Source organism: Alexandromys fortis, unplaced genomic scaffold (genome assembly GCF_014885135.2).
Source record: "Alexandromys fortis isolate MF-2015 unplaced genomic scaffold, M_Fortis_MF-2015_v1.1 scaffold_129, whole genome shotgun sequence".
Classification (NCBI taxonomy): domain Eukaryota; kingdom Metazoa; phylum Chordata; class Mammalia; order Rodentia; family Cricetidae; genus Alexandromys; species Alexandromys fortis.
The window spans coordinates 1,840,965-1,866,913 of NW_026068022.1; the positions used below are offsets into that span (position 1 = coordinate 1,840,965).

The 25,949-nt window shown below is 48.9% G+C and overlaps 1 protein-coding gene across 5 annotated transcripts in view; it reads right to left on the bottom strand.

The window, feature by feature from the left end:
- Positions 1 to 14,810, bottom strand: part of Ampd3 (adenosine monophosphate deaminase 3) — a 46,778-nt gene extending 31,968 nt beyond the window's left edge. The window contains exons 1-2 of one of the 5 annotated variants that reach the window (XM_050163392.1): positions 14,632 to 14,810; positions 4,916 to 5,141 (exon numbers count right to left, since the gene is read on the bottom strand). In XM_050163392.1, the coding sequence (XP_050019349.1) occupies positions 4,916 to 5,136 (221 nt within the window). In that variant the 5' untranslated portion in view covers positions 5,137 to 5,141; positions 14,632 to 14,810. Of the gene's footprint in view, positions 1 to 4,915; positions 5,142 to 9,020; positions 9,040 to 9,069; positions 9,377 to 14,066; positions 14,556 to 14,631 lie in introns of those variants that run through there. The other 4 variants (XM_050163390.1, XM_050163391.1, XM_050163389.1 and 1 more) reach the window with 4 other exon arrangements.
- Positions 14,811 to 25,949: the final 11,139 nt, after the last annotated feature.

A 25,949-nucleotide genomic window follows, 5' to 3' on the forward strand; every position in this document is an offset into this window, starting at 1 on the left:
AATTGGGAGTGTGGGGGTCAGGGAGAGGGGAGAAGGGGAGAGGGGAGGAAGGAAGCAGAGTGGAGAAAATTGTATAGCTCAATAAAAACATTAAAAAAGAAAAAAATCCAAAAAGAAAAAAAGATAAGACTGAGTTCTAGTGACTGAGAAACAGTGCTCTGGCATCTGGGCAGGGAGGAGGGGTTTAAAGACGGGTTCTTGAGAATGCAGATACCTGGGGACTCTTTCATAAGGGTGAGTCATCTATTTACTGAGAGACACAGTTCCAGACTAGGGTCTAAACAATTTGGGGGATTCAGGAAGGCTGGCTCCGTAGAATAGCAAAAGATCACCAGGTTGTTAGACAACATCCACTCCAGCCTACTTGTTTAACAATTCTGGTTTTTTCTAAGACTTTCTGTAAGCTGTTCCTTCTACATGCTAGGAAACATGTGTGAGCCTCAAAAAGAACAAAGACCCTCTGGCAAGTCCAGAGCCCTCCAGGCTGGGTTTGCCTCCTAACTTGACCTTCAAAGGCAACCCACCCTCCCTCCTTTAGACCCTCACCCACCCACCCACCTGCCTAGCAGAAGCCTAGCTACGGTCAGAGGCAGCCAGCCCTCGAGGAGTGGTCTTGCTGGTTACAGATCTGGGCCTGACCTATATAATTAGAACTCCTCTGAGCAGCCTTGAGTTGGTCCCGAGCTCCACCAGGACTGTGTCTAGACCCGGCCCTGTTCCAAGAGCTGGCAGTCCTCCATGGCCGGCTACCAAGTGACGGGTGCTCATCTTTTCTGCTCACGGCTCAGCTTCTGCCTTGCGCCTCTGTATTAGATTTAAGAGTTGTAGGTGTTTTGTTTTGTCTAAATAAGAGAAGAAAGATGGCTCCATAAGAAAAGCCTTCTGTGAGTACCACTGGCTTTCAGAGCAGACGGACGGGGGAGGGGTGTGTCCCAAACCAGAAGACGCATTCTGTGTCACAGCTGGAAATACAGACTCATCGGCTGGGGACCTGGAGACCTGCTGCTGCTGGCTGGCCCATGTCCTAAGGCTCCTTGCCACCTCTTATCTCAGAATACGGGGAGGGATCACCGATGGACAGACGAGGAGCTGGGAAGCTATCTTCCCTGGAGATAATGGTTTCTGAACGGCTACATAAAGGCACCTCCAGTAAGCAGTGAAGAGACAAACCTCATGTGAATGAACTCAGCCCCAGGGGTCTCTGGGACATCTGACAGTCTAGGGCCCAGGTGGCTTTCAGAAATGAAGCTATGTCTGGCTGTCCTCTTCATACCGTTCAGAAGCAGCGGTTACATCCCAGGGAGCAGCATCAGGTATCACTCAGAGAGCAGGGCAGTGTCCTGGGTAAATTGTGGGATCACAGGACGTGTCCTGTCACTTACTTTGTCCCTTGTGCAAGTCTAGTCGACCCCTGGGAGCTCTACTTGCCTAGTCAGCCTCGTTTGGGACACCAGAAGCTTCCACTGCAGGCTTAGTATGAGGAAGAAGGAAGGCATGCAAAACCAGGAGGCCTAGGACTTGGCTCACCATTAGCATCCGGCAGCATTGGGTGCCATTCTGCCCATCTCAGTAGCAGAAAGCCGGGTGGCAATATTTACATAGTGAACTATGACCTAGGCATGCAAGCATATGCTAATTCCATCATTCTTCAAATTGTCCCATAAAGACTGGCCATTATCACCACCCCTTTTTAGATGGGGAAGAACCTGAGGCCCAGAGAGGTTTCTTCCTTCGCCCTGAGTCACAGAGCATGCTAGTGAGTCGCAGAACCCGGCTGCCCTGTGCATGGTGGCAATGGGGAGGCAGGACACCTTTTCTTTGCTGACTCTCTCTGGTCTCCAGCCTGGCTAAGGCCTGGGCTGGACTCCAGGAAGTGAGAGGCAGATGCAGTGCCCAAGTTAGGGAATCAGATGGCTACAAACCAGGAAACTTCCACCCAGCAGGAAAGGACAGGATACATTTCTGGAGCATTTGCTGTGAGCTCTCTGGAGACCACAGAGTGACATTTGGATCACGAGTAACAAAGCTTCCATTTTGCTCTGAGCCTGGGCTCTGATGGGAAAGCGCAGACTCCCTCTGAAGATGCCTGTGGAAACTTGCCTCAGACACTTATTATGTTTGGTTACCAAATGCCAGGGACTCCTGCTTTCATTATGAAGGCCCAGAATGTCAAGGACTCCTGCTTTCATTATGAAGGCCCAGAATGCCCTATTCATAGCACACAGAAGGCTCTGCCGAGCATTCAGCCCCAGAGCCAGCCCTTGTGATGCCAGGGCAGTGTGGACAAGGGATGCCACAGTCTGACTCCTTTTACTTTGCAGGGATGAACATGGCAGGAGTTCTGGGGCCAAGGGCACTCAGTGGTGGTGATGGCTCCTTCCTTCAAGGGCTCAGGCACATCTGAGAAAAATAGAGACTGATCTACAGATGCTCAAACTCTGCCCCTGCCTCTTTATACAAATATCAACCTTATCTTTCCACGGAAATGCCAGAATCCTATCCTGCCAAGAAAAATGAAGTAGAGCTTGTTTTCAAAGAGGAGGACTTCTGTGCTAGGGATATGGCTCTGTCTTAGATGGTGGGAGGCTTGCATAAAACCCTGGGTTCCCTCCCCACTACCGTATAAACCAGGCATGGTGGCTCACGCCTGTAACATCAGAACTTAAGGGGTGGAAGCAGGAGAATCAAGAACTCACAGCTAACCTGGGCTACATGGGACCATGCTTCAAAAAAAAAAAAAAGTGAAATTAGGACCTTATGAGAGTCTGTTCCAAAGGGGCGTTCAATGAGGGTTCTAAATTCTAAGGTACCCTGCACTGCAGGGTGCAGGGCAGAGAGGTATCCCACTAACAGCCTCTCTAGAGACTCCAGAAAGTCTTATTTCTCTATAATTCTCCTTGCCCAGGAAAGTAAGAAAATGAGAACTTCCCCATTGCTCTTCACGGAGACCTTACTGTTTATTAGGAGCACAAGGCTAGCCTATGGGGCCCTGCTCACTCCAGCCACAGGGCAGAGGACTGCTCCCTCTGACTGAACGGGCTTCCTGAAGGTGTGAGAGCCCATGGCTCTGGGTGGCCTGTCTACCTGCCAGACTGCCATGTGCCAAACCACAACTAGACTTGAAATATCAACTAAAACCAGCCTCAACCACCCCTTCTTTAAATAGCGCACTTTCATTCTCAATGGTCCCCCACATACACACACTTCCTGATCCGCCTACACCACAGCACTAATGCCACGCTTAGACCTGTTTGTCTTCCATCCAGTCTGTGCCCTCTCCTCTCTTTCCCAGGGTGTCATCTGCCTTCTGAACTGGATTTGGCCAATGGCGGAGACTATAAGAACACAGAAGCTCCAGGAAGGGTAAAGCTAGGAACGGAATCCTGGCCCGCATCTTGGCCCTGAAGGCAGCGCTCAGCTACTGCCTAGTCCAGCTCTCCCAGTGATCCCAGTTCCAGATGCAGCCACATCCCATCTTTGTACTGTAGGTCTCACCTAGAGGTGGTGACTGCCCTCTACTGCGTGTCCTAGAGGGGAAAGCTCTCCTCTGTTTGTATTCTCCATCCCCATGAGCCATACAGCCAGCTCTTTACACTATAATCCTATTTCCAGTATTTGGGTGGCTTCTGTCTTCTGGTGAGACTCAGACTAGTCCCGTCCTTATCATAACTTGTCATTTCTTTATTAATTTGTACAGTTACTTAATTCTTGTCCCCACCCAGTGTAAGCTCATGGGGCAGAAACTTTATCTACAGTACACATTGTGACACTTTCGGTCCCAACGCATGCTTGGCAGAGAGAGAGCATGCTGAGAAAAACTGGTGTTTGACCGAGCTCCGCAAATTCCCACAGAGGGAAGGCTGCATGGAAACAGTGTGCGTTTCCACCTATAATCTGCTACCATAACAGCCGCAGGGGAGTCTGGGAGATGGCTCAGTTGGTAAAGTGCCCACAGCACAATCATGAAGTCCTGAGCTCTGAGCCCCAGAATCCATATAAACAGTTGGGCCTGGTATTCAACATGTATACTCCCAACACACAGGAAGCAGAGATAGGCAGGTCCTTGGAGTTCACTAGTCAGCCAACCTAGCTTAATCAGAGAGCCCCAGGTCTCAGTGAGAGTCCCCCCCCAAAAAAAAAATACAAGGTGAAGGCTGGAGAGGGGTTCCAGCAGTTAAAGTCTTACACGGCTCATTCAGAGGGCTTGTCTCAAGCAGGAACTGTAACTCCAGATCCAGGGGAGCCAACACCCTTTTCTGGCCTCTTCAGGCACCTGTGTACATACTCCAGCATGTGCGCGCGTGCACACACACACACTCACTCACACACACACACACACACACACACGCACACACACACGCACACACACACACGAGTAGATGTTAGGGTTGAAGAGATAGCTGACAGATAAAAGTGCATTCTGTTCTCCCAGAGGACAAAAGCCATGTTAGGCAGCTCATGACTGCCTGCAGTTCAGGGGATCAGACAGGCTCTCAGGCACCCACACTCACGCACACAGGCACATGCCCACACATAGACACACATGCCCACACGTAATTTAAAATTAAAATAAATAAATCTTTCAATATAAAACAAGGTAGACAGTTTCTGAGGAACAACACCTGAGGTTGACCTCTGACCTCCACATGTATGTCACACACATGCCTGCGTACCCCACATGCATGTTCTTGCACGCACATGAATCTGCATGAATACAACACGCACTAACAGCAGAACGGTGACTTTGGTCTTTTCACGTAGGCAGAGGCAGCAAGGCATCCTTCAGTAAATACCTAGTGAGCTAAGTGGCTTTGATTAAGGAAGCATCGGAAGACCCAGGGACGTATCTTCTCCCTCAGATGCCCCAACTCAGGTCACACACTACACACATGAAAGCTGGGTCGTGGGAACAAACCTTTTCGCCGTCTCCACGGACTTCTGCTCTGCGAGCTCCTTCTGGAGCTCTCTCTCCTTGGCTTCCTTCTGCCCGATGGGACAGTCCTCGGGGACAGTGAACAGGGACATGACATCTTTGCTGTCCTCTTCTCGGAGCACCTTAGCGAACACCTTCTCCGCCAACAGCCGGACTTGCTCGTCCAAATCGGACATGTTCAACTTGGGGAACTGTCGCGGCATCTCGGCTGGCAAAGAAAGACCAAATGTGAGCCTTCCTGGCTTTGAGGATGTCCTAAGTCCCCAGAGTGAAGCCCAGGCCGCTGACCCCAGGCCTGGTCCTTGAGTCAGCTGTGGATATGGAGATGGATTCCCAGAGCAAGCTCAGCAGACCATATTTCAAAACTAGCTTCATTAGTAAGTGGGTGTGAGGTGCGGAGGGCGGCTCACATTTCATAAGCAGCAAATGTCGGAAATCAAAGGACAGACTAATCACCTAGGTTTCTCTGGTTCTCAAAAGTATGGGAATGGGCAGCCCCACCCTCCTAACTTCACTTCCAAAATAGAGATGGTCAGGAGAGGGTTCGTAACAACCCTTTTCCAGACTGCCGGGGGCGCCAGCCCTGCTGCACCACCATCCAGGTCACACCTGCTCCCCAAGAGGGAAGACCCAAGCTCAGACCCAGCAGTGAGCTTCAGCACAGCCTGGGGATACCCAGGAGCCCTGTCATTCAAGAAATGAGATCTTGAGCTGAAAAGAAGGACTCAAGAGACCACAATCCCAAGTCCCCCCCCCCCCCCCCCCCCCCCCCCCCCCCCCCCCCCCCCCCCCCCCCCCCCCCCCCCCACCCAAACCCCCNACAGTGAGAAAATATTTTGTAATACTCTGCTAATTAAATTTTCAAGATTTTTTTTTCTTTTTGCTTGTTTTTTTTCAAGACAGGTTTTCTCTGTGTAACAGCTCTGACTTTCCTGGATCTCACTTTGTACAACAGGCTGGCCTCAAACTCACAGAGATTCACCTGCTTCTGCTTCCCAAGTGCTGGGATAAAAGGCGTGCACCACCACCACCACCTATAATTCACTTCCTAAAAGAAGAAGCTTTCCCCATCCACCTCTCTTTAATGCTGCTGCTTCCTTCCTTCCCTCCCTCCCTCCCTCCCAAATTCCTGCCCTCTCTCCCCCTTCCCTCCCCTTTTTCTTCCTCACTGTCCTGAACATATTCACTGGGTAAATTCACCTTATCAACAGTCCAGATCCTTCCTCCAGGAGTTTTGTAAAGTGCAGCGGAGGAGGGGAGCTGGGGGGGAGGTCCCCAGGGGAGCTGGGGGTGTCCCCACCCACCCACTACCAGTTTCTTTAAGGCTGTTTGAAGAGAGGGTGGTTTTGTCAGTTAGGTTAGATGAGGGTGGGATGGGGCTTGCTGCGCTCAGTCTTGGATGGGAAGCAATTAGAGGACAAGGCTCATTAGGCCATTTTGGGTCATTTGCTCTGAGGCCTCCAATTTTTCTCATCTTTGAGATTAAGGGACGGTGTAAATGGTCTCTAGAGCCCGCTTACTGTAAGTGGCGTAATTCTAAGTAGTGGAGAGATTTCCTGTGCTGGAGGCTCAGTACATTGGTCTTCTCTGTAGCATGTCAGGCTAATTCATGACGAACAGGAAGGAAGAAAATGGGTTGGTACTGGGCAGTCAGAGCCATGTCTGTGGTCTTGATTTTGAAACCAAATCCCTCCCTCCCCCACACCCCAGGGATGTGTCTTTCCTGGGCCTCTCAGTCTAAGGAAGACAGAGGGGAAGGACCACCCAGCATCCAACCATGAGGGTCCAGGGAGTAGCCAGGGACAGCACATCAGCCAAGAACAAGCTGAAGCCTGTCCCCTGCAAGGAGAAAGAGGAACAGAACTGGCCGTGTGTGTGGTTGGCGGTTGTCAGAGCAGAGGCTCAAGACGAAGGTGACAGGGAGGATGCGGGCTTGGAGAGCAAGCAAGGACAAAGTGAGACCCTTGTCCCCCAGCTTCTAGGCCATCGGTCAAGTGCAGTATCCCAAACCTCATGTCATATCTCTGAAGCAGACACAGAGAGACCCAGACAAAGGGTAGCAGACGCAGTCCTGCCAGAGCAAGGAAATAACCTGAATTAAGGAACAGGAGTAGCCACAGTTTAAAGATCCTGTGAACAGTAAATAAAGAATTAATATACAAAACTGTGCTGTGTTTTGATTACAATGATATAAAAACGCATTCCCTTAGCTGAGTGGTGGTGGCACACGCTTTTAATCCCAGCACTCTAGAGGCAGTCACAGGTGGATTTTGTGAGTTCAAGGCCAGCCTGGTCTACAGAGCAAGTTCCAGAACAGCCAGAGCTGTTACACAGAGAAACCTTGTCTTGAAAAACAAAAAGAAAAAGAAAGAAAATGCATCCCCTATGGCCAGGGCCACGGGAGTGTTACACACCGAAAACAACCAGATGACATAAGAGTGTTGCACACTCAAAACAACCGGACCGCAGGGGATAGCTGCTTTGGTTTGGGTTGCTTTGTTTTTGTTTAAGATAGAGTCTTGTGATATAGCCCAGACTAACCTGATATTCACTCTAGTCCAAGCTGGCCTTAAATTAGCAGCAATCCTCCTGCCTCAGCTTCCTGATTTCTGGGATTATAATGTATAAATGGCTGTACCCAGCTGGGATATCTTATTTTAATAATTAATGCCTCTATAATTTCATTTTTTATTCTCATTTTTTTTTAGCACACTCTGTAGCCTTGGTTGGTCTGGAGCTTGTAGTGTAGACCAGGACAATCTTGAACTCACAGAGATCTGCCTGCCTCTGCCTCCCGAGTGCTGGTTTAAAAGTTTGTACCAGTACACCTGGCTTATTTCACTTTTTAGGATGCTACAATAATAGAAAGAAAATGGATGGCCTTAAGATTCCATGAGAGGAAAGTAAGTCAAACTTCTTCCTCCAAGATTTGATTGATGGGTCCTCTCCTGCCTGACCCACACAGAAGAATACTGGCTCAAAGAGGTTTGTACCACAGAGACCCTCTCTGCCTGGTTCCTATCATGTGTACAACCACCCCCTCCACAGATGCACATAACCTGAGCCAGACACACCACTCCGGACCCCCCAGGAAGGAGCATTTGGGATAGCCCTTATGCCCGTGGCTTCTTCCACCACAACCCACCGTCTTCATCCCCAAAGCTCTGTTGACTTATTAAAGTCAATCAAACATACTCTTCGTCACGCACCTTCCTTATGCTGATCCTTCCCTGTTCCTTAGCTTGAACCTGCCTCCCTCATACTGGGCCCCAAGAGAAGATACATGCTCCTGGTTAGGCGGAGCCTGAGAGCATTGATGGAGGAAAACCCGCCTTCTCCAGCTCCACCGGGCACACAGACTCCAGGATCGTGGAATAGTGCTTCCCCATAGGACCCTTTCTTTTTTCTCTCTTTAATTCTTACTAGTGTAAATTCACTGTGTGAAATAACAGGTTTCGTTATGTGATTTTCATACATGTCTGTCAATGTACTTTGGTCATTTCCACACGTTACCTCTTCCCTCCTGGCTCCTCCCACCCAGAGCCTTTTAAATTTGCATGAATCAACTAAAGAATTCTGATGAGCATCCCACACACTGATGAGGACTTTGGTCGGGACTTTCTTGCGGTCCTAGGCTTGCAAATGGATCCCAGTGGGCCTCAACCCCTGCAGCACATCTGCTGCCTTCTGGCCATCCTAGACAGACCCTCGCCATCCCTCCCCTCTCCAGCCACTAACACCTGCCAGGCCGGTCTTGCCAAGAAAAGCCCACTCTGCTAATGCCAAGTAGAGTTCATTCAGCTCCAGCTGCCCCATCATGCCTGGCTTCCAACCGTTTGCCAACTGAAGCCAGCAAAGACTTAACTGTGAATTCGCCAGCATCAGTTGACTAACGATACAGCTTATCTTGTTGCTTCACACAGCACCCGCTCGTGAGCCTGAACAATTAGTTGCCCAGGAGTTAGAAAGTCTCAAACACCACCAGTTTCAACAAACAGCAACTTTGCACAGCACCAAATCCCCCCTCCCCAACAACCCCCGGAAATGTGGCCCAATGCCACCAAAACCCTTCCCTTCACTAACAAACCTGTTCCCTCCTCCTGCCAGAACATTGATGCAGAACCCGGGTTACAGACCTGAGCCTGGTGTCTCCATAAATGAGTCTAAGGATGCCACACAGGCGGCGAGCTGCCTGTGCTGCCTGGAGCTGAGTCAGGGCTGGAGCAGCTAGCTGAGTCCTCCCTGCTGTGGCTGGGGTGGGAGGTCTCTGCTTTGCATATCTGTGAGCAGGCAAAGTCTGGGCTGGAAATTCTCCTGCGAATACGAAATGCAAGTGGAAAATTTCCAAAAGCCCTAAAGGCCTCAGGTAATGCTGGTTATCCAAGGCAGAATGGATGTAGGATCCTGAACACCCCGTCCTGGCGCTGCTCCCAGCCTTCACCAGAAGAAATGAAAGCAACCAGCACCGCTGCCCTCCTGGGCAGCCACACAAGATAAGCTGCCCTCCCTCCAACGCCCAGGCTCCAATGAAAGCTGAGCGGGCACTGGTGATGCCATCACCTTGGCTGCTTCCTGTATGAACCCCACTTTAGGCCTGATGGGACAATAGGGCTCCCCTCATCAACGGAATTCATCTACAGTAGGGACTGTTCCGCCTGCTCTCAGAAGTCCCGTCAAGCAAAACAATCCTTCTGAGGGCACCCTACAAGTCGACAGACACCCCGGAGCTCAATACCTCCTCCTCCTTCCCTCCCCCTCAAAAAAGAGGAAAGGACTATGAGCTGCTTCCTCCTTGGCCAGAAAAGAACAGAGCCGAGAATAAGGGCCCTCCACACAGAAGCAGGCGACGGAAGGGCAGGCAGCTGAGATGAAAAGCCTACCCTCCTCTTCCTAAGAGAAACCACACATCCAGGTGACTGGACAGCTAACAAGCCCTGCCAGATTCCCTTCAACCCTCTCTCTGTGTCTCTGTCTCTCTTTCCTATACATGCATATACACACACCACAGTCACAGACAGCACAGAAGCACCCCAAACCTGACCCGACCAAGTTCACCCCGGCCCTCCTTTCCTTACCCCTACTCACAGTAGCTTCCCAAAGCACGGGCTGGATTCTATAACTGTCTTTTTACAAGTGATCCACAGAGGACAACGCAGACATAAAAAGGTATACACGAGACCTGTGTATAGCCTTCCCCAAGCCCTTTAGGAAAGTGAAGAAGCCTTCTAGCGACCTCACCAAACTGTGTGGGTCTAGGCTATTTCTATAGTGCTGCTTCAATCCTGAAGCGATGAGCCCAGAAGCACGGGTCAGTTGTTTACCAGCTGGCTAGCTGTGGCCCTGTCTTGGACCTGAGTCACCTGCTCACGTCCAGTTGAAAGGTTGCGCCTTGCTGTGCCCACACTGCAACTCCTGGGAGCCCAGAGCAGAATTACAGGGCTGACACATGACCTCTTGCTGTGCTTTAGCAACCCAGAGATCGCAATCCACCTGTGCACACAACTGTTTCATAAACAGTACAGTCAGCAGGCCACACGCAACCTGGAAGCGGAGCCATGTTTATTCATTAAATAATTCAGTGTGCTTATAGTATGTGGGAAGGGGGAAGTCAAGCCCTTAAATTTATTCTGTCAAGGGGCTAAAGAGATGACTCGAGGGTTAAAAGTGCTTCTTGCTCTTGCAGAGGGCTTGAGTTCAATCCCAGCATGTTTATCTTGTAACTCTAGCTCTGACACCTTCTCTGTCCTTTGGACACACACACACACACACACACACACACACACACACACACGGCTCTGTCAAAAGACAAATGGGAAAACGATTCTCACTGCGGGGGTTTTGGGAAGGCCATGGCATGTGAGGAAAGTGATCAGAGCATCCTGGACCATGACTCTAAGTCCAACACACTCAGGTAATTTTATTCTGCGCCTTTAGTGGGATTCTAAATAGCCTTGGTCTAAACAAAGTGCAGTCTATAGAATCCAAAAGGGAAGAAGATTTGAAACGACGGCTTCCTTCATAGGGATTTCCATACAGCTTCTGTTTGGTTTGGCTTGGTTTTGTTGTTGTTGTTGCTATTTTCTGGACAGGGTCTTACTATGTAGTCCCCGTTGTCCTAGAACGCACTACATAGACCAAGCTGGCCTCGAATTTAGAGATCCACCTGGGATTAAATACTGGGATTAAAGGCATGTGCCACCAAAGCCCAGCACCACAGTTTCTGCTAGCAGATCCATCAGTGAGAAGTCCCGCAGTAAAGAGAGCCACTGAACACATTTCACTGGCCATCCCGTCATGGGAAAGAACATCTATTAATATCCTGTGGCATCAGAGCTAGGAAACGCCTTCCACTTGGTGTTCGGTTTCCAATTTAGAGAAAGCTGCCATCCTGAGACCAAGCTAACTGTGAAGCCAGCTCCACCAGGTCTAGGCAGAGCAGTGGGGCAGCTCTGCTCTGATGGCAAGAGTAGAATAATGGCCAAGGGCCTTTATGGCTAAATGAACAGGGACCACTCTGTCTCAGGAAAACCTGTGATGCTCAACCTCACAGTTTACCTTGAGACCGGCAAATTGCTGCTTCTGTGACCCACATGCCTCAGTGGACTGAGCTGTGCTCGTCCCTTGCTCAAAGTCTCATTTCTGAGTGTGTGCATATGTATGTGTGTGCATTGTGTGTTGTACATGTGTGCATGTGTGTGTGCAGGTGCACTCACCTGAACATGTGAAAGCCGGAGGTGGATGTCAGTTTCCTCAATTGTTCCTCATATCCTTCTGAGACAAGGTCCCTTTACTGAATTGGTCACTGTTCAGCTAGCCTGGCCAGACGGCCCCAGGATCAGCTTGTCTTGTCCTCCTAGGACTGGGGTTACAGATGGGCATTGATGCACCCAACTTCTATGAGGGTTCTGGGGATTTGAACTCAGGTCCTCATGCTTGAGCAGCAAGCACTTTACCCACCGAGCCATCTCCCCAGCTTCCTCACTTCCCTCCTGATCCCTCGTGGAAGGATAACAGGATGAACTAAGATAACAAGACCCAAGCCTGCATCCCCTACTCCAGAGACCAGGGAGTGTTCACTTTTATCACTTAATTGTCCCTACATGGCAGCAAAGGTTGGGATCAAATTATGACTCATTATGAAACGCATCATTCTGCTCTCTAAAAGCAAGACACAGGCTTGGCCAGAGGGGCCAATTTCCTTCTCATTCCTGAGACGTGTGTGACAAGAGTTGGGCACCTGCAAAATATCATCTCCACACACATCATCTGTCTCACTGTGATTACACCCCAGTGCCAAGGCACTCGGCACACACGCACACACACAAGCATGCACACACGCACACACACACAAGCACGCACGCACACACGTGCGCCCTGAAAAGATGTTTACGTAAGACAATGAATGAGTGAATGGCCTGAGCTGAGGTAGAGGCCCCCTCCGGGGATCTCAGGAGTCAGTTGTGTGCATGGTTAAGATTACAGACTCCAGTCAGACGACCCGGCACTGAATTCTGTTCCCCCTCTTGTTTACGTGGCCTTGGGCAGATGACAAAACTTTCCGTGGCTTTTTTATTCCCTATAATAGAAGAGTAATAAAAATAGCAATGCCATGAGATGCCATGATTAATCGCTCAGCACATGGGAAGTGTTTAGACTCATCCTTAGCTCAGCATGTGTCTTTTGTAGGTATTACCTGTCAGCATCATTATCTTCTTCATCATCGTGATATCAGATACAAGGGAGCCCAGAAGGAAAATGAATGCAAAGTTTCACACAGACACTGACTCCTTTTATTTGATTATTTGATGTTTATCAAACATTATGGTGGAGCTGGTGCTCTCCCAGTTCCTACCTGAGGACGGGAAGACAGAAGCCAAGCTTAAACGTGAAGGCAGAGTGAAGGGGAGAAGTCGTCCCCTCTATTATTGCTACTTCCTGGACTCGAGCCATCAGCCTGCACCCTCATCAGCTCCTCATACCAGGGATTGAAAGGCAGATCCATTGTCTCTTGCCCTAGAACTGCAATCACCACATGGAGAAAACAGGCTAAGGTACGGCAGCAGAGCCAGGCCGCCGAATGTTTCAGGAGAGAAAAGTATACTCCTCCCTAATTCTAAGCCTGCATTGCACTGTCCAAGATACTGTCAAGATCTGTGATTGATTTAGAGGCCATCTGGAGTGACCACAAGAGTAAGAGCAAGAAAAGCAAACATTTTATCTCGAAAATGTCTCGATGTAGGTGAAAGCCTGCTAACCCGTATCCAGGACTTCAGGTCTGAGACTGGGCTAAGAGTACCCCACCAACCCACCTAGAGAGAACGGGGACCGCTCACTCAGCCTTTTCAGAGCAAGCCAAGGCCCTCCAAGTCGCTCCCAGAGGTGGAGATAATGATGGAGCAGACAGGGGCTCCTTCCGACTGGCTCAGAGGCTCCATGGCAACATCCATGACTCCTTGAAGCCAGGCATGCATGTCTTCTTAGAGTGTTGCAGTCTAACCCACAGCCACTCAGGACCATGCTGGACCCAACGCGGCCAGCCTTTACTCGGTAACTTGGCTTATTTATCACTAAGAAGCTTCCGGCTACATACAGTTCAGGGACAATCTAGTTAGGAGTTGTCTCCAATCCAGTGCCTATCAATATTACATGACAGGCCTCTGCCAACCTAGACCATTAGCCAATCTGCCCGCAAAGCCGACACAGGAAGTTCAAGGGCGGAACCAACCTACTAGAGAACTGTACTCCACCCTTGAGGAGGTAAGAAGGGGGGGCCTCAAACGACTCATCACCCCCACCATCCCGTCCACACCTCTGCCTCCTGCTAGAAGTCCACCCCAGCCGAACACATCCCACGGGTCTCGGGCACCTAGAAACTTGTCCAGGAACTCAATAGCCAGCAAGTCCCAGAATCTTTAATATCCCTAAATCTTGCGAATTTGTTCTATGCCAGGAACCCGCTTCAGGCTCACCGGAGGCCTGTGTAGCCCAGGCCACTGCTGGGTAGGGAAAGGCAACACGGGACGGAGGACAAGCTCTGGGGGTGGGCACTGCGGAGGTTCAGGTCTTTTCGCTCTCAGGGGACTCCCGCAGGACGCCGGCCCAAGGTCGGCGGCGCAGCATCTTGCGCACTCACCGGGTTCGGAGGGCAGGGCCATGGGGGTTGGCTGCCGGGCTGGAGCGCAGGTGCCGCGCCAGGCAGGGCGCACAGGGCAGCGGCTGCAGTGCACTGACGCCTGTGCGGACGAGCGCGTGGAGCTGGACCCGACCAGGCCGAGCTTGCAACCCCTGCCTGCCCGGCAGGAGCCCGCAGCTCCCGGGGACCGAGCTGAGTGCTGCGCCGCAGGGCCCGGGTAGCCGAGCTGGGGAGGCACGAGCGGCCTGCGTAGAGGGATCGCGCACTACCTGGAGGACCCGCAGCTACCCGAGGCGCTGGGCCGCGCTACCAGCAGGAAACCTGAGCACCCGGGCGCGGTGGCCGCCCTGTCCTCGGCCGGAAGCGAGCCCGGCTCCACCCGGGCTCCGCGGGGTCGCGACACAGTCCGGGGTCAGATGCCAGCCGGGATACCCGCTCTGTGCCTCACTACCACCAGCCCAGCTGCACGCCGCGCCCCAGGGTGTTTGCAGACCTCCTCCCCTTCCCACTAGGACTTTCCCCAAAACAAGATTCTGGAGGCTCAGTTCCCCGCCAGGACACTTACTCTAGGTAGCTAAACCGATCTTCAAGCATTGGTTTTCTCCAGGTGTCCACCGGGTCCCTTGAATCACCTCCCCGCCCCTCCCAACACACAGGCGTGCGCGTGTACACACACAGACACACATACACACACACACTCCCTTGTTCTCCAGCCTTCTGCGGTCTGGTTTCTATGCCCGCCCCTCAAAGTCCGGAATGACCTCCGAGTTGCCAAGGCCAGCGGGAGCTTTCTGTACAGCCTTGCTCACCTCTTCCCAGCACTGGAGTCCTCTGACCACGCCTTCCTTCCTGGAACAGAACTCCCGAAGTTAGCACCAGGTGCCTGCCGCCCTCGCCCTCGCACAGACACGCTGTGGGAGGCACACTTTCCATAGGCTTGGGCGACCGGTTTCTCAGCTTCCATGGCCTGGTTTTCCATTATGCTGCTCCAGCTCCAGAGAATCTCAGGATGCCAGCTCCCTGGATCATTCCCTCAGCTCTCTCAGAGAATCCGGGCCCATCCCCATGGTTTTAACAGCCTCCTGCCTGCTGAGAGCTGTTAGACCTGGAATCCTCCAGAACAGCAAGCGCTAGCATAGCAGAGAGCATCTCAACCAGAGGGTCCCAGGCCCGGCTCCTAATGGCCCGCCTGTGTTTCTAGTCTTGACATCACCAAGCACCCAGTCTTCAAGCCACGCTGGGGACCCATCCTTGACTTGTGCGACTTTAAGTTATGGCCCCTGCTTGCCTTCACTCACTTCACAGCTGTCTCGCTTAGGCACCAAATTTTATTCGTTCTACTTCATAACCTGATGCTTACGATCTACTTAGTTTTACATGATACACGGGTGACTGCTAATATACGTTACAAAACACACTAACAAGTGTCAAAAGATGTGGTAAAGATGAGCCAATAATAAAATAAGATAAGACAGGGTCTCACTCTGTGGCCCTGGCTGGCATGGGATTTGCTGTGGAAGGCGTGCCTCTGCCTCCAGAGTGCTGGGATTAAAGGCGCGTGCCGCCACACCCAGCAAATCATTTTCTTTTTAATGAATGGTTTGCTGCATCTTTTTCTTTTCACGTTAAAGTTGACGGCAATCCTCTTGGTGAGAGCACTGTGGTTAAGCTAGTTTATTAACCCCAATCAGAGTTTACCAAACCCTAGTTTAATAGTTGATGAGACTAAAGCATATTCCATTAATAGCAATATTTGGTTCCAATGGCTGCTGTTCTGTTTTGGTTTATTTTATGTTCATGAATAACTTGCTCCCATGTATAGCTGTGCACCACCCCTGTGCCTCGTGCCTAAGGAGGTCAGACGAGGGCATCGAATCCCCTGGAACTGGAGTTATGGGTGGTTGTGATCCACCAAGTGGGTGTTGGAGATAGTGCTCTTAACTGCTGAGTCATCTCTCCAACCCCTTGGCTGTTGTTATTTGTTTTCTAACAAAACACATCAAGCAACAATAAACAGAACTCTGTCTTTCCACTTATTAAATCATAATTCTGTTTAAATAACACCTCCCAGTTTGTAAGTGTGAAGTGCCACAGGAAAACTGAAATCAATGTTCCCAGTGTTTACCAACCATTCTTGAAAATAGTTTTAATACATAGGATATTTTCATTGACATAGTGATTAGAATATTATAAACACTATGCTTTCAGAGCTGGCCAGATAGTGCAGTCAGTAAACGAACTTCTCAAAAGCATGAGGACCTTAGTTTGGTCACATATTGTGGCCCTGCACCCATGTGTCCCCGCAATCCCAGTAATGGGGAGGCAGAGGCAGCAGGACACTTGGGGCCAGTCTAGATAAACCAACAGACTTCAGATTCAGTGATGATTGTGTCTCAGAAAAGGAAGGTGAGGAGCAGTTGAGAAAGACACCAGACAACCTCTGGCTTTGGCACATACATGGAGATTGTGACAAAGGGGAAGGGTGACATATTCATTCTGTCATTAAACTAATACAGCAGGAACAGTTCAAACGCCATTTTCATAGTACATCCTGTAATATGGTTCATTTATTAATATTCCCTTAAAAATACCTCCCTTACCTGAAAGACATTATGGGGTTTTGTTTGTTTTGTTTTGTTGTTGTTGTTGTTGTTGGTGTGTGTGTGTGTGTGTGTGTGTGTGCGCGCGCGCGCGTGCGCGCGCACGCGCGCGCACACACCCTCTATATAACACACTTGTTACAGCCATAGTCAGCAGAGGTCAGCAAGATTGGAACATTTGCCCTTTAAGTTAAATTAATCTAAATTGCACAGATATTACATTCTTGGCCCTGAGATGGTCAGTGACCTTCTGAGCAATAGGATTTCCTGTGTCCCCCAACATTTTATTTTAAAGTGTTGTAAAGCTCCCACTGTGTTTTATGGGTGTTTCTGAACCACATCCCTTCAATTTTATTGAGGTTATCCAGGGAAGAATGGACAGGTGATTTCACGTTGCAGTCTTCAGGCAGGGTCACAAGTTGTCCATTGTTCTGAACACATCCTTATCCTTATTTTAGTAGATGGGCTTGCCTGAATGTTGTCATCAGGAAGCATGGCATCTTCTGGGCAATCAGAATCTCTCAACAGTTGTGGGCCGCCCGGGAATGGGCCCATCAACAGCAAGAGCTGGAAGGAACAGAGGCTCAGGGGTCCTTAACTCATGACTTAACTATTCCCTACTGATAGGTTCATGGAATGAGTCATTCCCTTCAGCTGTATGCCCACCAGTGACCCTGCCATGCTCCAGTGGATAGCCTCAGTCCAATGGCCTCACAAACTAAAAAATGAATCTGGGAAAGGGATTGTCAGGAAGAAGGATCGAGAAGGGTGACGGGGATGCGAGGAGTACCCAGAATACACTATGTGTCTGAAATCACCAAAGAACTAGCTTGGTTAATAGCGAAGAAGCGTGGTGTACTGATTGGTTTTTGTCAACCTGACAAAAACGTAGACGTATCTAGACATGGAGGATCTTATTGAGAAAAATGCTTCTATAAGATTGGCTGTAGATGAGTCTGTGGGGCATTTTCTTGATGAATAATTGATGAGGGAGAGCCTTGCCCACTGTGGGCAGTGCCATCCCTGGGCTGGTCAGCTGAGTGTTATAAGAAAGCAGGCTGAGCAAGCCACGAGAGGAAATCCAGTAAGGAGCATTCTTTATGGCCATTAGCATAAGCTCCTGACTCTAAGTTCCTGCCCTGAGTCCCTGCCCTGGCTTCCCTTGACGATGGACTACAGACTGTAAGCCCTTTCTTCCCCAAGCTGCTTTTGAACATGGCGTTTTATCACAGCAATGGAAAGAGGAACCGTGGCTAAGACATATGACAAAGACTAGATAAAATGGTGTAGGAGGTCCTTCTGTTTGTGTGTTGTTTCCATTGGTTGAATCAAGAGACTGCCTTGGCCTTTCGATAGGGCAGAACTTATGTGGGTGGAGTAGACAGAACAGAATTCTGGGAGGAAGAAAGCAGAGATGGGGAGACACCATGAATCTCCTGCCTGAGATGGATGTAGGTTAGACTCTTGACGGTAAGCCACAATCATGTGATGATACACAGATTAATAGAAATGGGTTAATCAAGATGTGAGAGTTAGCCAATAAGAGGCTAGAGCTAATGGGCCAGGCAGTAATTTAATTAATACAATTTCTGTGTGGTTATTTTGGAGGTTAAGCTAGACGGGTGGCGGGACACAGCCCGCTCCTTCTTACTACAATAAAATATGTTAGCAACTTACACCCAAGCTTATACTCATCCTGCATAACACATCATATTCTAAATTCCTTTCTTTGGCGTTTCCATGATGTTTCTTTCCTGAGTGTGTTTCCATATGGTGCCTGTGGTAATTTGAATGGAATTGGCTCCCATAAATTCATAGGCAGTGGCACTATTGGGAGATGTGGCCTTGTTGAAGGAAGTGTGTCACTGTGGGGGTGGACTCTGAGGTCTGTCTTGCTTAAGCTTTGCCCAGTGTCTCAGACCATTTCCTGTTGCCTGAAAAATGTAGGACCTTTAGCTACTACTCCAGCACCGTGTCTTCCTGCATGCTGCCACGCTCTCAGCCAAGGTGAGGATGGTCTGAACCTCAGAAACTGTAAGGGAGCCACCCCGTTAAATGTTCCCCCTTATAAGAGTTGCTATGGTCGTGGTGTCTCTTCACAGCATTGGGAACCCTAACTAAGACAGTGCCCTTATAACTGTCTTCTCTCTGGACCAGTGCAGCGATGTTCACCATGGCAAACAGAGTGGCAGTTTTCCCCAACAATGTCATCTGACATATTACCTTTTATTCTTAGATGAGAGCCTCAAAGAAGATCACCACGGCCGAGGATAGGGCTCAGCAGTAGAACATGTGTGTAGTATGCACAAGGCCTGAATTCTGTGGGGCAGAGAGGGAGAAGGAAAAGCAGGGGCATCATCTAGGAACCCATTAACACTGTTGCTGTGAGATAATCCTTTTGTACATTGTGAAAATGTATTGCTGTCCTTGTTAATAAAAAGCTGATTGGCCAATAACTAGGCAGGATTATCAATGCAGAAAGGATGGCGTGAAGAAGCATGGAGTCAGACGAGTCGCCAGCAAGATGAAAAGGAAGCAGGAGATAACATGCCGTGCCGAAAGAAGGCACTGCCACGTGGCAGAGGGCAGATAAGAAATACGGGTTAACTTGAGTTGCTAGAGCTGGCTGGAGACAAGTCTAAGCTACTGACCGAGCAGTTATATTAAAGTCTCTGAGCAGTTATTTGGGAAGTGGCCAGCGGAAGAGAGCTGATCACGGTCTGATGGAAACTTCCGCCTACAAATTGGGCCCCACATGGGACACCTACATCCACATAAAACCTGAGAAAGCGTAAAACAGGTTCTAGACACACAAAAACACAGCTTCCTAACATTATGTCTCTCATGCCGGCCACAGTACAGAGACACAGTACAGAGTGCATGTCCTGCAGCTGCCAGCACTCTGTGAGCTAAACTGAATGGCAGATTCCCGCAGTCGCTCACACAGCCTGCAGCACAGAGAGGCACCTCCCGGCTGCTGCCTGTGGGCATCTTGAGCCGCCAGCTCCTTCTGTGAGCTGCATGGCAGGTTTGGGGTTCTGCTCATGCAGACAGAAAAGGTTACAGTTGCTCAGTGAAGACGGATCCAGATGACAAAAGGACTCTAAATGGATTACAGTGTTTATAAATATACATAGGCTTGGGACAGAAAAGAGAAAGGGTAGAGACAGTCATAGATTAAAAAATAGTTTAAAAATAATAAATGAAAGTCATTAAAACAGTTAAAAAGTATAATAAGCCATAAAATATGGAAAATACACAGAGAGTCTAGATTCTGTATGCCATTGTGTTGTCTTTAAATTTTCTGATTGCTAATGAAGGAACAGCTGGTAAGACACATTAGATTATAAGAACTGCTGGACTGAACCATAGTAACTATATGGTTTAAAAACATCTTGACTTCAAAGTGGAAATCAAAAGATATGTTACTTTGGGGAAGAGGTTATGCTTTTATTTCCATAGGAGAGGTTGTAGATTGTTCAAGGTTGATATAGAACACGTTTGAAATATCTGTCAGATATACCAGGCCTGTGGGCCAAAGTTGGATGTCCCAGCATTACAGAAGAACCTGCGGTGACTGTTGAGGCAAACAGATGTACTTGTTGTTAGGTAATATTATATCCTAATGGATTCTTTGAGGGCGTTAAGACTAAATAATTAAACTTATAGTTTTCCTTAGTTATGATAAAAAGTAAATTAGGTATAAAATTTTAGACTCACAAAGGAAAGATAGATAATAGAGTGTTTTCTCTGAACTTGCTAAATACAAATGAACTGGACCTTGTAGCTATAATTCGATAACTGTTTTTGTTATATATACTTTTACTATCTTAAAGTTAAAACCTGATTTTTAATTAGACAAAAAGTGGGGAAATATTATGGAGTAATCTTTTTGTAGATTGTGAAGATGTGTCTTTGCCAAGACTCCTTCTGATTGATTTAATAAAAGAGCTGACTAGCCTATAGCTAAGCAGGGGGTATAGGCAGGACGGCCAGAGAGAGGACACTGGGAGGAAGGAGGGCAGAATCTTGGGAGTTTCTAGCAGATGTAGAGAGAAGTAAGATGAACACGCTGTGTTGAAAGAAGGAGGCGCTTCTGGTACACTGGGGTCTGGGACTTGCTGACGCAGTTTTAAGTATTAAGAGCTACTTACTTCCCACTCAGCTATGAACGTGTACGCATTCAAGATGGATGTAGAACTTTCCAAATACCTAATCTCCCGGCTTCCCTGTGGCTTCCTCTCACAGTCTCCTGTGCTAGAAGATAAACTTTATGCCCCAACCCGAAAAGAGACTGTAGGGAAAGGGCTCTGCTCCGAAGCGTGCTTCAAAGGTACCTGGCCAGCTTCCAGCAGCCCCCAACCCCAGCGGCCTGAGGGCTGCTACTAATTGAATTGGGAGGACTGAAATTATGGCGTATGGTCTGGCAACAGAGAAGAAATGGAGCAGCAGGAATCGACGGTGGTTGGAAGGAAAGGTGCCCAGGGCAGAGGTGTTGGCTCCCACCATGGAAGGACATCACAGGCCACCCAGATACTGTGGTGTAGCAGGCTGCAAACCTTTGCCCGCACACACTACAGCTGCAGACTGATCCCTTCTTAGGACTTCAACACCACCGGGACAAACCGACCTGAGCAAGCTGGCTTCTCAGCGGCAGAGAGTAGAGCAATCCTTTCACTGTGAAGAGCCGGATCCTGTTTTGTGAGATGGGGTCCAGTCAGAACAATCTAGAGATTAGTGTGAGAAGTTTGGCCCTGATCACAGGGCACAAGCTCTGGGGATTGTGACAGGGAGAGGAGACCGAGTTCAGAGGCGTCACGAGAGACCAGGACTGGGTCTTTTGAGGGCTGAGATATCTGGGCTTAGGTCCCGCGCTTATCTCTGGATTGTATTGAGGGAGACAGGTGACTAGGGATTCGGGGCATGGCCTGTGTTTCTCCGTGGTCTGAGAGTACAGCAGGTGCTGATGGTTTGGAGGGAGGGATGCCTAACAAGCATGCAGTTTCTTCAATGAGATGAAGTCTAACTAAATTAGGAGTCCCTTTCTCACTCAAGAATGGCCTGTTGTCACTGCATTCTCTCCAAGACTCATCCAAAATCAAGCTAGGTGACACAGGCATGAGATTCTGGCAGAAGCGCAGCTGGCTTTTCATAGACGGGAACCGCAACCTCGAACATCTCTGCTTGTTTAGCCATTTCTTGGAACTCCCCTGAATCATCAGCCCTCGGGTCTCCACTATCTCTTGCCTTGCGGTTTAAAAACTGGGTTTCTGATTCTAATGCGGTTATGGTAATGTTTGGAAATGGAGAGAGAGGTGTATAGAATGCAGACAAGGCTCTGGGTTTCTGATTCTAATGTGGTTATTGTGATATTTGGAAACAGGGAGAGCGAGGTGTATAGAATGCAGGCCAGGCTAGGGCCTTTGCTTCCTAGAGAGGTACTCACCACATTGTTGCTACTCCACACTACCCCACACACATAAATGCATCCCTATTAGGTCATACTCCTTCCCAGCATTCCTCCTAACTTTCCCCATCTTGGGCCTTCCTCTCCGCTATACTTGGCTCAGGAGTGACCATCCGACAACCATCCAGCAGACAATTAGGCAAAAGCTGACCAGAAGCCAGACCATGTGTCTGTCCTGTCACACAGTATTTGCATCAGATTTGTGTGGCAGGCTCCAGAAGGCCGGCCTCTGTCAGTCCTTCGCTGTACTGTCCACCCAATGCCTCCGTAGCACTGCGGCTCCTACCAGGGACGTCTGGCAGAGGGCCTGCTTACGTGGTACCAGACAAAAGTCTATGGCTCAAGCTCCTGAACTCCTTTAAGAATGAGGTTACAGTCTCATGGGATATGATACTTCTGGTCAAGGGGGAAATAGTCTGTTTAAGAATTTGATGTGGCCGGGCGGTGGTGGCGCATTCCTTTAATCCCAGCACTCGGGAGGCAGAGGCAGGCGGATCTCTGTGAGCTTGAGGCCAGCCTGGTCTACAGAGCTAGTTCCAGGACAGGCTCCAAAGCCACAGAGAAACCCTGTCTCGAAAAATAAAAAAATAAAAAAAAAAAAAAAGAATTTGATGTGGTTGTGGGTGAGGCAAAAAGGTTTTTAAGAGCCAGAGGTTCAGGTGAAACAGTGTCTTCTCTATGACAGGATCATTGTACTTAGAAACTCACAGCAGGTAGCTGTGGTTGCATGCACACAAACAAGGCAGTCAACACTTGAACATGAAGAAGGGAGGGCCTCATGAGCCTTGACCCCCAATTTAGGAGCCGTTGACACCTGATGGCTGCAACAAGGAATCACTTTTCTTTAAGAGTGTGAACCCCAGTTGGTTGGCCATGCTCTAGTGGATGGCCCCACATCCAATGCAAATTGGACTCAACAGTTATCTTAAAAGGAGAGGGGACTGAGAAGGTGGGGATAGACCTGGAAGGAGTTGGGATGGGGTGCGATGAATGGGCTCAAAATACATTGTATGTATGCATGCATGGAATTCTCAGATAAGTAATAAATATGTTACATTAAAAAAAACATTTGATATGAGAAGGGCTAGGGAAGACACTCAGTTGTTAGAGCGCTTGTGGGCACACACAAAGCCCTGGATTTTACCCAGGCTGAATAAGCCAGGCCTGGGGCCACATTCCTTTAGTCTCAGCACCTGAGAGTGGTAAGAGCATCTTAAATTCAAGCTCATCCTCTGCTAACAGGAAGTTCAAAGCAGCCTGGGATGCGAGAGATCCAGTTAGGAAGGAGAAGAAGTCAGGAAAGAAGGGAAAGAGGGAGGGAGGGAAAAAGAGAATAATTTGTTACAGAAAATAAAACAGCAAAATTTGTGTGAAGAAAGCCAGGCATCATGGCCCCAGCCAGTAAACCAAGTTCTGGGAGGATGGGGAGTTCTGGGAAGACTTGGGCTACAAACCGAGATCCCACCTCTAAAACAAACAAACAAGAAATTATCACAATTACGTAACAGTTACTCAACCAGTACTGAGCTGCGCATGTAAAAAGGTTAAAATTACAAATTTACCTTCGATGTGTTTTTCTATAATAAAAAAATTACGAAAGAAAATTAGCCTTATATCCTTTTTATGATTCGTGTGCCTTTTTGTCTACAAAATAATAAAAATCATAAAAATATAAAGGACGTAAAAGCCGAAAGCTTAAAAGGGAATTCAGTGCTCTTGAGAATTCCACTACTCCTTTGCATCATTAAAGCATGAAGAGGGCAGGGCAGAGGGCTCGTTATCAACCACGCAACTTCCCAGAGCCCTTCAGGGCAAGGATGCAGGGCTGCTCTAGGGAGCAGAGAGGAAAGTGTCACAGTTCAAACAGGCAGGTCAGGGAGCAGAAGGACAAGACAGGGAAAGAGCAGACATGAGGAATCAAGACCAACAGTCACCAGGACACAGAGGTCCAGGTCCTCAGACCCTGGACGGCACTGGAAAAACCCCAACAGCTCTCGGTAAGCAAGTTTTCTTAGCTCATTGCTTGTCTAATGGATGAGTCCTTGGGATAAAGAAGTCAATCTCTTAGGTTCACTGGTGTCCATCACCTGTAAACCACTCCCAAAAGATGAGCCTCTGACTTCAGCCATCCGCAAATGTGTCTCTCTTGTACTGCAGATAATCCCTGCTCCAACCAGATCAGCTCCCTATCGCCTATGGCGAAGTGCAGATCTTTTATTTATTTATTTATTTTTTTTGAGACAAGGTCTTTCTTTATAGCCCTGGCTGTCCTGGAACTCTCTGTGTAGACCAAGCTGGCCTTGAACTCACAGAGATCCACCTGCCTCTTCCTCTCTAGAATATTAGGATTAAAAGGCATGTTCCACCTTGCCTTGCTCAGATCCTTTCTAGATAAACACAGTGAATGCTTGTGCGTCAACAATTTAGTATTTCACAATGAGCTTCTGGCAGTTAGCTTCAGCGGATGGTAGCAGACCTGAAATAATGACCTAAGCAATAAAAGAAAACCTTCTTTTCCTAATTAAGAGTTGAAAACTGCATGCCACTGCACAAACCCCCAGGCTCATGCTTTGCCATCCCTCAAATATGTCCCTTACCCTCATAGAAAACAGAAGTTTTTCTTCTGGAAATGTCAACAGGGGAGCCAATGCAGCTGTGTTCCACGGGGCAAGAAGAAGGGAGGGGTAGAGATTTGGAGACAGATAGCATGGGCCGCGTGTGTGTGCGCGCGCGAAATCAGTGGTCAATGGCTGATCACTTGACTGTTTCTCCATGTATTTTTGAGGCACCCAGAGCTCACCAATTGGACTGGACTGATTTGACAGAGAACTCAAGGCTTCTCCTGTATCCATCTCCCCAGTGCTGGGCTTACAAGCATGTGTGAGTTTTGTGCCTGACTCTCTCTCTCTCTCTCTCTCTCTCTCTCTCTCTCTCTCTCTCTCTCTCTCTCTCTCTCTCTCTCTCTCAGATATATTTCTTTATTATGTATACAATGTTCTGCCTGTATGTATGTCTGCAGGTCAGAAGAGGGCACCAGATCTCATTACAGATGGTTGCTAGGAATTGAACTCAGACTTTTTTTACATACACCCTGTCAGAGCAAACCTAGATCCTTACACTTGCATGGACCATGTTTTACTGACTGAACAGTCTCCCCAAACCAAATGTCATTACCTTCTCATTGGCCACTCCAGTTACTCTGTAACATCACTAACCAACGGTGTCTGACTTTCTTTTCTTATGTTAACTCCACCAAGGCATTTTTCTTTCCAGATATAACTGCCGCTGATTTCCATGGCTAATTTGGTTGCACCAGGCCTAGAGTCTCACATTAAAGGAAACAGAGAACACCAACCCAGCGTAGTGTAGCTATCCGCACACCTCCAAACTCCTCCCAGATGTTCTGAGTGTCCTTGTGTCTGCAGAGCTGCAGAGGCCACCATGAGATCCAAAGTTAAGTGAAAACATTAGGCAACTTCAAGGATGTCAGAGGGAGCTGGTGCCTCTCCCAGGGTGTGAGGGCTGCGGGCATGGTGTTATCTGCTCAGAACCCACACTGCGCTTGCTCATACAGCTCTCATGTGTGAAGGGACCAGACTGGCATCACACGCTCCCACCCACTATAGCTATGGCAGAAAGAGGTTCTCACTCAGAGACATTCAGGTCACATAGACCCAAAGGCACCACCACCAGGTACTAATTAGACTTCTCCTCCTCAATAAGAGGAGGCCAGTTTTCACTCAGCACACTGGAAGGGCCCTCACACCCAGTCAGTCATTTGTGAAGTCATTTACAGAGCACTAGGTCCTAGAGGAG